The sequence below is a fragment of the Myotis davidii genome, unplaced genomic scaffold (genome assembly GCF_000327345.1).
Source record: "Myotis davidii unplaced genomic scaffold, ASM32734v1 scaffold175, whole genome shotgun sequence".
NCBI lineage: Eukaryota > Metazoa > Chordata > Mammalia > Chiroptera > Vespertilionidae > Myotis > Myotis davidii.
The window spans coordinates 3211639-3225834 of NW_006286972.1; the positions used below are offsets into that span (position 1 = coordinate 3211639).

The 14196-nt window shown below is 48.0% G+C and overlaps 1 protein-coding gene across 7 annotated transcripts in view; it reads right to left on the bottom strand.

The window, feature by feature from the left end:
* Window positions 1-14196, bottom strand: part of PCNT (pericentrin) — a 90905-nt gene that overhangs the window by 39629 nt on the left and 37080 nt on the right. For 5 of the 7 annotated variants that reach the window (XM_015560688.1, XM_015560691.1, XM_015560690.1 and 2 more), the window contains 6 exons: window positions 13525-13676; window positions 10967-11127; window positions 10525-10763; window positions 5814-5976; window positions 4966-5178; window positions 1419-1451 (listed from right to left, as the gene is read on the bottom strand). In XM_015560688.1, the coding sequence (XP_015416174.1) occupies window positions 1419-1451; window positions 4966-5178; window positions 5814-5976; window positions 10525-10763; window positions 10967-11127; window positions 13525-13676 (961 nt within the window). The remainder of the gene's footprint in view (window positions 1-1418; window positions 1452-4965; window positions 5179-5813; window positions 5977-10524; window positions 10764-10966; window positions 11128-13524; window positions 13677-14196) is intronic. The other 2 variants (XM_015560693.1, XM_015560689.1) reach the window with 1 other exon arrangement.

The following is a 14196-nucleotide window of genomic DNA, read 5'->3' on the forward strand; positions in this document are numbered from 1 at the left end:
CTCAGTGATTGAGCGTCGACCTATGAATCAGGTGGTCATGGTTCAATTCCTGGTCAGGAAACATGCCTGGGTTGTGGGCTCGATCCCCAGTAGGAGACATGCAGGAGGCGGCCAATCAATGATTCTCTCTCCTCATTGATATTTCTATCTCTCTCTCCATACCCCTCCCTCTCTTTTAAATATATTTAAACAAAAAAATCCAATGCTTTTCCCTTTTCTCTTTTTTTCTTTTTTAAATCCAATGCTTAAAAAAAAAAAAGTTCTGTCTGGGGGGACACAAGCCCTGATAAGCCACTAGCAGTAAAACACTCACTAGGTGCCCAGGGCCGGGGTAGGATCTTCAAGGAAAAGGGTGACGTCCTCAGTGAATCAAAAGCCAAATTAAATTCTGGATGCGGCCCTGGCTGGTTTGGTTTAGTGGTCAGCCTACGGACCAAAGGGTCGTGGGTTCAATTCCCAGCCAAGGGCACATACCTTGATTGCAGGTTTGGTCCCTGACCCCAGTCAGGGTGTAAGCAGGAGGCACCCAATTGATGTGTCTCTCTCTCATGTCGATGTTTCTCTCTCTTTCCATCTCCCTCCCTTCCACTCTCTCTTAAACAAATAATGGAAAAAATATCCTCAGGTGAGGATTAAAAAAGAATAAAAATAAAATAAATAAATTCTGGGTGCGATGGCTAAGGCTGCAATTCAAGTGGAAGCTATACATCAAGCAGCATCTAAAAGGAGGCTTGCTTCTGGGAAATCCTGAGTGTTTAGACTACCCCAAAACTGAAATATTAAGTATTTACAGTTCACCAGCTTTCAAAGTCTAATTATTCTGGTTTATAAAAATCTGTCGATTATTAATGACAAACTACCATCACCACTAACATTCTTAAGTAAATTTTCATGCTAGTAAGTTTGCAATTACAGTGAATTAGCCTTAAACATGCAGTTAGGTCAATGTCATTCACAGCCCTTAGAGACACAAAATGAAGCTCACATGTCACTGCTGTGACAGTCAGTGGTGCCTGACCATCCACCCAGACACCACTACCTCCAGGGCTCTGTGCTGCAGAAGAGACACTGGCTGCCAGCACACACGGCCTACATGCAAGCGGGACCGAGGGGAAGGCATCTGCGTAGCTTCCAAGGCAGAGAGCAAAGGAGCTCCACCAGGCCCACCCCTCCCCCAACCTAGGACCCCATGGCCCCTAGCCCTGCACAACAGCACACACTGTAGCTCAGTTACTGCTATAGGCATCACCGGGTGAAGGCATGCCCATTTATACATATGATATTGAAGGTGAAAGTTATTTTATTTAATAGTTTGCCACAAAAGCTCTGGAATATCTTTTGCTCTTCAGTAAAATATTTGCAAAGTCTGGTGCAAACACGGCATATGGCACATAAATCACTTGTTTGTTTTCACAAACCTGAATCCTTGTGCGCTATAGTAACAGGAACGCCTACAAATGAACACATAGCACTTTCAGAGATGAAACAGGAGAACGAGCGACCTAGAATGTGACCATTAGAAACAAGAAAGAGGACAGTGACAACAGCGAGAAATGTCTTCGGCCCTGGACAACCTCTAAACCTCGTGCACTTCCAAACCACCACTGCTTAGGGGCCTAAATGTCTGTCTCCAAAAACCGTATGTTGAACACTGACCCCCAATGTGACGGCATCAGGAGGCAGGGCCCTTGGGAGGTAGAGTCTTTCTAAACGAGACCCCGAAAGCGCCCTGGCCTTCGGCATGTGAGGACACAGTGGGAAGACACTGCCTGTGACCAGAAGGCCCCTTACCAGAAGGCAATCGTGTCAATACCCTGACCTTGGAATTCTAGCCTCCAGGACCATGACAATAAATATCTGTTGTTTATGAGCAACTCGTCCCTGTTTTGTCACAGCAGCTGAATGGACTGAAACAGGACTGTTTGCCCAGGTGTCAGAGCAGGTTCTGGCTTCCAAAGGCTTTTAAAGGAGACAAACAGAAAAGATAGAGCTGAATTTCCCCATGAGATGCCGGGACCTCCCAAAACTCTTGAACAGCTGACAAGCACGTCGAACAGCTCACACAGCATGGCCAGCACTTTCGGTCTGGCATGCCAAGTCCCTAGCTGGGATCGCACAACTGTGTGGCAGGGTGAGGGGAAGGGACAGAGATTAAGGCAGGATTAACAATGTGAAAATGAAAGCAAACCCAGACGATCCCAAATAAAGTATAAGAATTTCCTGGTAACAAAACAAAGCAAAAGAGAGACTGGTCTGGGCCCAGGAGAGAGTTCCATGATCTTTCCCTCCCTGGCCCAGCTCCCTCTTCTGTGAAGGCACTGAGGGCACACAGGTGGAACAGGCCTCTCTGCAAGATGGGGCACAGCCTTGGGAAGAGCCAGGGAGGAGCCAAGCCAGGTGTGGGCAGAGATGATGCCACAGAAGGGCTAAACCAGGGGCAGCCGGGTCCAGGCCCAGCTGAGCCAGAGCCACTTGGGTTTGGCCAGCCAAGACGAGGCTGTCCCATGGCTTAGGGCTGTGTGCCCCTCAGATGGTCCCTCATCTGTGTATCCCACAAGGCCCTAACTCTTAGGTCTGAACCTGCAGGAGGAGGAGAACGGGCTGGAAGTACCAGTGCTCACGGGGTAACCATGAGTCTGGATGGACAGGGTGTGGGGCCAGTCACCCCTGGGAGGAGGATGGGCCATCACCCGGACTTGTAGGCTGAGACATAATGGGTCCCTGCACAAGGAAGATCTGTCCCACTGTAAAGTATGGCCTATGAGGAGCTCCAGAGGGACCAAAAAGAATGAGAACAGAAGAAAAAAAAGTCTGAAGAAACAATGAGTGACAAATCCCCAGATTTAAGAAAAAATGAGAGACAGAACAGGAAAGATGTGAAAACCCGTCCTAGTGACATGTAAGAACATCAAAGCAAAGAGGTATTTCTACAAACCACCTGCAAATAAACAAGATAAAAACATCTCAGCAAAAACACTAGATGTAAAGAAAGGTTGGGTGACAGCCTCACATTTTAAATGAAAATAAATCAAATCTAGAATTATATATTTCCAGCTACAACTTCATTTAAGGATGACGCTAAAATAAGGTAAAACTCAGGTACTCAAAGTCTTAGAGTTTTCCTTCTTTGAAACCACTGAGTTGAGGAGAAAATAACCCACAACTTACTGCTGTTAGATGGCAATTTGCACAAGACACAGAATACAGAGAGCTCATGTGCTCTCGTGTGCACACGTGTGCACAAACATACACACAAATGTGGGCAAAAGCCTTGCCTGACAGTGGCGCGGCATGGCTGGGGCCGGAGCAGAAACAGTTGAGACAAGACAGGTTTCAATGTTGGGGAACGAGGGAATCTGAGACAGAAGGAACCCTGGACACGTAGCATTCGTCAGTAGAAGGAAGGTCTGTGTGTGTATGGGGTGGGGTGGGAGGTAGGAGGGAGTGAGGGCGGTGACAGCACCCAAAGGAAGTGTGGAAAACAGAAAAGAAGGCAACAGACCCAAACAGCATGGGCACAGGAATAAAACCTGGCTAAACAGAGTAAAAGAGATGCCCACAGCTGAACTTTTTAAAAAGTCATTAATATGAGACAAGTATAAGAAAAAAGTGAATATAAAGGAGTAAAAACTGACATACAAGGGGGAAAAAGAGAAAGCTAGACTAATTATTTAATACCAAAACTTTCATCTAAAAATGAAAAAGGGACAAAAAGCACTCACGCACACACAAAAGAAGCTGAGCAAGAAGATGAGGTCTGGAAATGATTACAAATACAGTTTAAAGTTTTACTCACGAATGGAAACCAAGAACAGCCTAAAAATCACTATTTGCTTAAAGAAATGGCAGGTCCGTGGGACCTGAATGCCTTCCTAGAGCAGGGGAGGGAAACTTTTTTTCTGCTGAAGATCATTTGGATATTTATAACATCACTCAAGGGCCATACAAAATTAACTTAAAAATCAGCCTGCTATATTTGGTCAAAGACTTAATTAACTCACCCCTAATGCCTTGGCAGGGCTAGACCAAATGAATTCTTGGGTCTTATATGGCCCGCAGGTGGGACGTTCCACACCCCTGCCCCAGAGCCACAGGTCAGCCTGAACTGAGGACCCATCCACAGGGCTCCCAGAACTAAGAAGGCAACAAACAGCAGAGATGAGGGCGCGGTCAGTTACAGAGAAGACAAGGAAAATGGAAATGGTGAGCAAAACCAAAAGCTGGTTATTTATTGAGAAAAGTTTAAAAAAAAAAAATTGGGGGGAAGAAAAGTTTCTGTACAGGTGACAGTGGCCTACGCATGACGGAGGCTCAGAGCACAGGCATGGAGCTGCAACCAGGTGAAGGTAGAGACCTTGTGGACACGGGAGGCAGGAAGCCCCGCCCACCCTGACTAGGCCAGCAGCCACACAACCTCATTGGGGAGCAGCAGACACAGGGACAGACAGGTCCTGAAGTCAGCACGGGGAACAGCTCTGGGAAAGCTGAACTCACACAGGATTGTTAAAATCTGCTACTGAGGACATGGATACCTGCAAACTCCACAGTTTACGCTTTTTTACGTTTTGACTGTTTTTAAATATATTAAAGTCTGAAATACCCTTCATTAAAGTTGTTTTCGTAGTTAAGGTTAACATTAGGAACTTTTTTATTTTAAATACAATTTTTACATCACCTTCACTTTTTCATGGTCTTGGCTTTTTATCTTAAACAAGTTGGCAACATTTTCCGTGACCTAACTGCCAGAGGTTACTCTGGCCTCAAGGAGACGTGAGAACCAGGATGGTAGGTGGGCGCTAATCAACCCTCACACCCCTCTCAAAGCCACACACTCCAAGGTTCCCTCTGAAAGGTGCTGCCGTCTTTCCTCTCCACCCTCTAGAAATGGCAAATTTCACTTCCAGAAAAGCCAGCTATGCTGCTGCCCGTGCTCTGCCCGCCAGCCCTGGAGACAGCCTTCCTTACCAGCCTCTCTCTCTTCTGCTTCTGTGGCCGCCACCTCCTTCTGGTGACACAGGACAGCATTCTCCTCCTTCAGCTCTGCCTGCTGCCGAGTCACCCGCTGAAGCTGCTGATTCAGGCTCTCCAGCTCGGCCACGAGGCCCTGCTCAGACGTCTCCTTCTGGACTAGTGCCTCCTGCAAGCTGGCCTTCTCCACTTTGAATCCCTCAATGATGCCTGGAGAGACAGGAGAGACAGGGCTGCTGAGGCCCCTGGAGCAGCAAATAGAGCAGCCACGAAGATAAGGGCTGCCACACACCAGCATGAGCTATGTGGTCACACCTGGGTCCAGGTCTTAGATGGATGGCACAGGGCTGACCCCAGCCCCAGGCAGGGTAGGAACTTCCAGACAAGGCAACACACCTGTGAGCACCCACCTACACACATGCACACCCTGGTGCCAAGTACCCAGAACACATGGCCACTGTGAGCATCAGACACCAGGGTCTCAGGGGTTGGAAGCAGTCAGGGGGGTGACTTCTTGGGGCACTCACTGCCCACAGCCTGTGATGGGAAGACGAAAGTTCCCATCTCACCACACACTCTGACGGTGTCACCCTAAAGATCAATAGGAGGTAAGTGCCAAGGGACAGGATCACCCCCTGCCTGTCTGTTGCAATCGTGATCCCCAAAGCTACTGCATGTAGTTCTTCAAAGACGATTCATTCCACTGAGAAAAGTCAGTAATATCTCAAAACTGACTGCTTTATTTTACTTTTACATTTGCTTTAAAATATTCTGTGCTAATACTTGCCCTTAGCAACTCGATGCCTAGGTTCCAGCCCATCCTTGCCAGCCCACTGGCTTCTCACCTTCTGCCTTGTGCAGCTCCAGTGTCAGCCGAGCCTTGGCCGAGTTCTCCTCCTCCAGGCGTTCCAGTAACTCTTGGTGTTTTCTAACAACCTGGGCTGTCTCCTCATTTTTACTGCTAAATTCTTTTTCAAAACGAGCATGAATTTGACGTGCTTCCTCCAGCTGAAAATTTGAAAAATTGGAACTACATATCAAAAACAATAGAAGCTTACATTAATCCCAATTACAATTCTACTTGCTTAGAATTCTGGTGAAATCATCAATATTCCATAAGAAACAAGTTTCCGAGAAGAGAACCGAAGATGGCGGCATAGGTTAACACCAGAGATTGCCGCCTGGAACAACCAAGTCAAATTAAGCTTGATCCAGGGAAAGGACAACGTCCAGAGCCACGGGAGGGCTGGCTGAGTGGAAATTCTACAACTAGGAGTAAAGAGAATATTATATCCAGACTCAGAGGCGGCGCAGTGCTGAGGTGAAATTCTGAGGTAACGAGGGCGCGCGGAGCGGGGCTGGAGGCGGCGCGACCGGCGGCTCGGAGGGAGCGGCGCAAACAATCGGGAGGGAGTCGCAGCATAACTGCTCCCTCCCTGCAGCTCCCCAGGGACCCGCTCCACCCAAATCCTGCGCGGCAGCGCCATCTGCTGCATAGCGCAGGCAATTGCGAGACTAGCACCGCCCTAGGGATCCAGCCCAGAAGCTACCCCACTGCAGACACAGCTGATTCTCCCTGACAATTGGCTGGGAGGGCAATTCCTCCCAGTGATTCTACAGCAAACAAGCCATAGCTACAGCAAGACGGTGCACAGGGCCCGCAGGGGGGTGCACCAGGAGTGTCCACCTCGGGCGGCTGGGGAGGCTGAGCCACTGGGCCCTACAGGACACCTAGCCCACAGGGCCTCTCTGTCAACACAGGGAAGCAGCCAAAATGCGGAGACAGAGAAACAGGTCACGATTGGCAGAAATAGAGGAAACCAAACGATTGGATATAGAATTCAAGGCGACGTTTATAAGGTTTTTCAAGAATTTTGTGGAAACCGCCGATAAATTTAATGAGTCTCTCATTAAGTATAATGAGACCATGAAGGTCATGAAAGAGGACCAACTAGAAATTAAACATACACTGACTGAAATAAAGAATAATTTATAGAGATCCAACAGAAGACAAGAGGATCCCAAGAAACAAGATAAATACAAAGAAACAAAACATACCCAACCGAAAAAGAAAAAAAAACAAAAGAAATTCCAAAAGTATGAAGATAGTGTAAGGAGCCTCTGGGACAACTTCAAGCGTACCAACATCAGAATTATAGGGGTACCAGGAGAAGAGAGAGGGCAAGATATTGAAAACCTATTTGAAGAAATAATGACAGAAAACTTCCCCCACCTGGTGAAAGAAATTGACTTGCAAGTCCAGAAAGCACAGAGAACCCCAACCAAAAAGAATCCAAAGAGGACCACACCAAGACACATCATAATTAAAATGCCAAGAGCAAAGGACAAAGAGAGAATCTTAAAAGCAGCAAGAGAAAGACAGTCAGTTACATACAAGGGAATACCCATACGACTGTCAGCTGATTTCTCAACAGAAACCATGCAGGCCAGAAGAGAGTGGCAAGAAATATTCAAAGTGATGAATAGCAAGAACCTGCAACCAAGATTACTTTATCCAGCAAAGCTATCATTCAGAATAGAAGGTCAGATAAAGAGCTTCACAGATAAGAAAAAGCTAAAGGAGTTCATCACCACCAAACCAGCATTATATGAAATGCTGAAAGGAATCCTTTAAGAAGAGGAAGAAGAAAAAGGAACTCTTGCCATTTGCCACAACATGGATGGAACTGGAGAGCAGATAAATACCACATGATCCCACTCATTTGTGGAATATAAGGAACACCATAATCTGATGAACAAGGACTGATCCAGAGCCGGAGAGGCATTGATTGGACTGTCGGGCTTGGGAGGGAGGGAAGGGGAGGGGGGGGTAAGGGGGAAAGAGCAACCAAAGGACTTACATGCAGGCATAGAGGCCTGACCAATGGACACGGACAACGGGGGGGAGGGGGGTGGAGGGTGATGCGGGGACAGGGACACACATGTAATATCTTAATCAATAAAAAATATATTAAAAAAAAAAAAAAGAAAGAAACAAGTTTCCATGCTTGCTGTTATGATTAATTACTAAATAAAGTTGCTCATTAAACAATTTTCAACAATGAACAGTTCTGCACACACAGCACCACACAAACATGCACTTAAGAACCATGGAGTCCTAGCCAGTTTGGCTCAGTGGATAGAGCATCCACCTGCGGACCAAAGGGTCCCAAGGTTCAATTCCAGTCAAAGGCACATATGCCCAGCTTGCGGGCTCAATCCCCAGTAGGGGGTGTGCAGGAGGCAGCCGATCAATGATTCTCTCTCATCACTGATGTTTCAATCTCTCATTCCCTCTCCCTTCCTCTCTGAAATCAGTAAAAATACATTAAAAAAAAAAAAAAAGAACCATGGATACATGCAAGGCAACATTGTTAAGGACACGTGACAGGAAGGTGACTACCAAGAACCTGGCACCTGGGAAGGAATGAGCCACCAGCTCCATAGTTGGAAAAGAAGATGGGAAAGGTCACAGGTGTGGGAAAAGCAGGCTTATGGGACCAGTCACCACACTGGGCAGGAAGCCTGATAGTCTCTACCTCCCTGACTAGTCACAAGGCCCCTCCCTGGCTTCCTTGGATGACCCCACTTCCTGGCTCAGCCCTGGACCCCAATCTTCCTTGCCTCCCCTGCTTCCCTGGCAGCATGTCCATTCTGAGGCTCCCAGGCCATCTACAGGCTGAGTGGCCCTGATTAATTTCTGAATTCAGAACAACTACTCCCAGCTGTCCCGATTGATTCCTCAGCACCTAGCCTGGGCCGCCCATGTACTTGATGCAACTCAGCTGCTAAGTAAATCTACTGGTTTTATCTTGAAAACAGCCCCCAAGGCCACCTCTTTTCATGCTCTGCCATGGGCCACCTCCCACAGCTTCTGTCCTCTCAAAACACTTGCCCAAGCCAATCAGTCCTTGGGCAGCCCCACCACTGACCCTGGCCCAAACAGGGGGCCCTCACTCCCCTTCAGCCACTGCCCTTCCCACCTCCCACAAGGCTCTACTCCACTAACCCCTTCCCCCAAACCCTGCCCTGCTTTCTCCCTGCTGTGGGGATGGCCGAACTCCCTGTGGAACACACTCAATGGGGTAAATTTCTAGGGAGCAGAACACAGGAAAAGCAAGTGTGGGTCCACATCAGACAAGGGCACCTAGTTGGACACCAGGCTGGGGCCACAGCTGGGTGATACCTGCAGATGCCAGATGCTCACAAGATGGCATCTGTTTCTGTGGAATGACATTGGGGAGGGCGGGGGCACAATCAAAAGCACCTGATGACTTGTTTGCTGCTGTCCAAACCTATCCAGGTTTTAAGAGAAGACTAGAGGTGAGGGGGGGAGGGAAGGAGGATGAGAAAGAGACACCGCAAGGTCTCAACAATGTTGCTCTGCCCACCTGCCCTGAGGAGGGAAAATTACTCAGATATTTCTGCAATGTGAACAGTAGAGTTCCACATAAGAGTGCTTATGGGGGGGTGAGAGGAATGTAAAAGATCAACCAAAGGACTTGTATGCATGCATATTAGCATAACCAATAGACACAGACACTGGGGCGGTAGGGGCTTGTCCTGGGGTTTGGGAGTGGCCGGGGAGAGGTCGATGGGGGGAAAAGGAGACATATGTAATACTTTAAACAATAAAGAAATTAATCCGAAATTAATCTGAAATCAGTAAAAATACATTAAGGACACGTGACAGGAAAAAAAGAGTGCTTATTTTTTAGAGAGGGAAGGGAGAGGGAGAGAGAAACATTAATGTGAGAGCAAGATATCTACCGAATGCCTCCTGCATACCCACCTACTGGGGATCAAGACCACAACCTGGGCATGTGCCCTCACCAAGAATCAAACTGGCAACTTTTTTGGTGCATGGAATGTCGCCCAACCGAGCCATTCCGACCAGGGCTAGAGCACTTATTTTTTAACTGGGTAAACTTTGGAAAAAAGAATCTCTTTACTACTTTCAATTATTCCTATGTAATGTCTTTCCTAATTGTCTAAAACGTTCTAAAAGGTTAATAAAAATAATTCCCTTTTTCAGTGATAATCTCTGAATATAAATAATGAATGTGAAATTAAAGTTCCTGTGGGAGGTGGGAAGACAGCGGCTGAAGGGGAGTACATAAAGAAAAGTAGAAATGGGCTAAATTACACGTCATCTAAGGATGCTGAGGTTTTATTTTTCTTTCACAGCAAGTCCACTATCGCAAGAATTTTGGTTCAGAAAAGACTCCCCAAGCAGACCCTGGGAGGAAGACATCGCTGGTAGTGACCTGGGAGGAGGCAGGGGGTGTGAGCACCAGAATCAACAGTTCAGTCCCCAAACGTCAGGTGCTGGAAAAGACAGAGACCGGGTTCACCTGGAGAATCAAAGCGTCCATCCCCACCCTGCAGGGCTGGTGAGAATCAGAAATGCCCGGTGAAGGTCTGCCAATCTACCTAACCTACTTACTCATCCACCCACAGCCCTTCTCTGAGGCAGAGAATCAGCACATAGGCCAGAATGGAGCCACAGAGCAAAGAATGGGTGGCGAGTCTGGTGCTGAGTGGGCCACGGCTCACCTGCCTAGAGGAGTCCAGAACCATCTCCAGGAGGCCATCCACTGCCAGGCCAAGGCTCCGGTAGATGCTCCTGACGGGCTGCTCACACTCCAATGTACTTTCCGGGCTCATGAAAAAGCTTTCACAGATGTGGCTGCTGATCTCAGCCATGGAAGACACCTCAGTGCATTCAGTCAAAGTTCTATCCAGCTCCGGCGGGGCCACATCAAGCTCGGGCCACGTCTCATCCAGTGCTGGCGCTACAAAGTGAGAAAACACAAAAGCCTGCACCACGGAGACACACACACACTGACCCTGACCTAGGCATCAGGGACAAGCATGCCCACAGCACCCCATCTCAATAAGGAGTGGGCTCGCCAGCGCTAGCAGGAGAAGGAATGCAGCCCAGGGGGCACTTGGCACCCTGGGCCTGAGGGCTGTACATGGCCCGTCCAGTGCTCACCTACAGGCGGGACCTGGCCCTCCAGCCTCGCGTCGGGTGGACTCTCGTCCTCCAGGCAGAGCCCCACGCGCTCACTGATCCGGCTCTTCAGGGAGATGGCAGCCTTCACTGTCTCTCCAAATAGGCCCAGCAGCCTCCGAAGGGCATCCTGGAGAGCGATCCTGGAAGGGAAGCACAGCGGGCACGGCCTTCAGCCTGGACCCCAGCAGGGTGGCTCTGCGACAGGAGTAGAGCAGACCTTGTCGCTGTTGCTCTTCATTTTTAAAAGATGCCATTATTGTTTATTCAAGCATGTTTCTCTGGAATCAGCCTCCAGCCAACCAGCAAAGGGCAAGGGCTTCACGTAGAACCATCCCCGCAGCTGCTCTCCCCTCAGATAGAATGCACAAGCCTCACCCATCCCCATGGCACAGCCTCTCTGACCCTCAGGGCCCTGCCCTTATTGAGACAGGTGATCACACCTGACCCACAGGCCAAGGGCACGGAGGTTCTCCTGTGCCTCTCCCTAGGGCTGCACAGACTACACAGGTTAGTGTGGTTTGTTCTTCATAGGACCAGGACTCAGCTGCCTTGTCTCCAAGCTATACCCTTCCAGCAGAGCTCCTCTATCACATGACCCTGCCTAGGACGTAGCTATGGGCAAACTGATACAGTTTGTATGCAAGCCAGACAAGCCACATGGAGCCAAAGTGGGCAGGACACGGGCTTGCCCACCCCAACCTGTTCACGCACGCACTCCCTACCAATGGGCCCACACAGGCGCTGCTTCCAGCACAGGGAGAGAGACACCACTGAGCAAAACAGACAAACAGCCACACCTTGCAGAGCTAACATTCCCAATGAGGGACACAAGCAGGAAGTGCAAGGAGAGAAGGGGAGACAGTAGGCAGACTGCATGAAGCACAAAAACCTGGAGAGGAGGGGGGGCCTGACAGCTCCCTGGCTGCTGCCCAGGCCCCTGCAGGTGGCTACCAAGGACACAGGGAGGATGAGCACAACATATGCAAAAGCCTTGGGTTTAGTGTACAGGAGGAGAGAGGATAATCACAGAGATGGTAGGTCAGGGAGGGCAACTGAGGAGTCCGAATCAAACCACAACTGCAGCTACAAACAAGTGCCAGAAAAGCATGCACGTCTTCACAGAGAATTACAAAGTTTTCAAAAGAATGAAAGGAGACCTGGCTCAGGACCCTGTGCAGTAAGGAAGTCATGGATCCCCCACATAGAGCTCAGGAATAAGCCAGGCCTGCCTACCCGACCTGGTCTCTCATACATTCATTCATTCATTCATTCATTTATATTCATTCATTCAATGTACAGGCCACATACAATTGTATTTTATTATCAGGATTCCACATTTACATAGCTTAAAATGCTCTGATAAAGGTGCAAGCTTATCACAGTGTTATAATTTTTTTTTAAAGAAATGAAACAATTAAGTATTTGCTTTATTGATATACCAGGCTTAGACCTGTATTTAATAAGCCAGCCTAAAATAGCACCATGGTTAGACTATAGCCTGCTTTTCAAAGCCTTCATTTTACAACTTATTAAGCAAACAAGGGATCAAGCGTCTCTCATCCACCTGATGTGATCCTTTTTTTTATTATTATATATTTCTTTATTGATTTCTGAGAGGAAGGGAGAAGGAGAGATAGAAACATCAATGATGAGAGAGAATCATTGATTGGCTGCCTCCTGCACGCCCCCTACTGGGGATTGAGCCCGCAACCCAGGCATGTGCCCTTGGCCAGAATCGAACCTGGGACCCTTCAGTCCACAGGCTGACACTCTATCCACTGAGCCAAGCCGGCTAGGACCTGATGTGATCTTTTTATACACATACTCCTAAGTCCCATTTTGAAACAGCTGAGAATCTTTTTAAAAGTTTTGCAGATGAGCTCACGAACACAGATTTCACCAGGTAAGTTAGGTCGAACAGAAGGAACTCAAAACAAGTTGTTGCCCAATCAGAGTTCATTATTTGTAAATCATCAGCCTGCTCCCCGCTCCCTCCCCAACCACCCACCCCCGCTGCTCTCTCTTGACCGTTGAGGTCAGCACAGACCCTGGGCAGAGACAAGCTGGTGGGCACAGCACAAATGGAGGGGCCCAGAGAAAGGCCTGCTCACAGGGATGCTGAGGAACTAATCAGACAGACAAAAAGGAATTTCCTGACATCAGATGCAAATAAAGAATTGAACAGTTCAAGACGCGCTCCAGACCTATATACAGGAAAAGGAAAACTAAAACCGAGAATATGGGGGGGAAAAATCTGTGTGGCGTCAGAGTGAAAGCCTGTTTCTCAAATGAAATCCCCAAACAAATAGGACAAAGGGACAGATTATTAATGGTGCCTGCGTTACAACATCAAATTCCGTAATTTGGCAAATGTGAGGCTTTTGGCAAAGCGAAATGGTGGATATGCAGGTGTCTGGACATTACTCAGTACTTTTCTCAATGTTTAAAATAGTTTTAAATGATAAGAATCAGGCAGCACAAGGGCCCCTTTTCCCCATCATCGTGCTCAGGCAGCAGCGACAGAGGAGGGAGCTGACCTTTCACTGTGAGAAAGGTCCACGTCAGACTTGAGCATCGAGATGAGGTTCGTGCCTTCCTGGTTCTCCCTGTCCCGCCTTCGCTGTAGTGTCTCCAGTTCTGAACGGTGCTCTTCTATCTCATGACTTAAGGATAAAATTTGGTCTTTTAGCTGTTGAGAAAAAATTGTTAAAGCTTTAGTTAAAACAATTTGGTTAAAAATAAACTTCTAGCCTGGATGGAGTGGCTCAGTGGTTGAGCATCGACCTATGAACCAGGAGGTCACGGTTCGATTCCCAGTCAGGGCAATCCCTGTGTTGTGGGCTCAATCCCCAGTGAGGGGTGTGCAGAAGGCAGCCGATTATTCTCTCTTATCACTGATATTTCTATCCCTTTCTCCCTCTCCCTTCCTCTCTCTGAAATTAATAAAAACCTATTTAAAAAACAAATAAACTTCTGTAAGGTACTTTTACCAAAACTTTCATCATCCCACTTAATATGGCAAAAGATCAAAATTATTTTTTAATACATATTTTATTGAATTTTTACAGAGAGGAAGGGAGAGGGATAGAGAGTTAGAAACATCGATGAGAGAGAAACAGCTGCCTCCTGCACCCCTCCCACTAGGGATGTGCCCACAACCAAGTACATGCCCTTGACCGGAATCGAACCCGGGACCCTTCAGTCCGCAG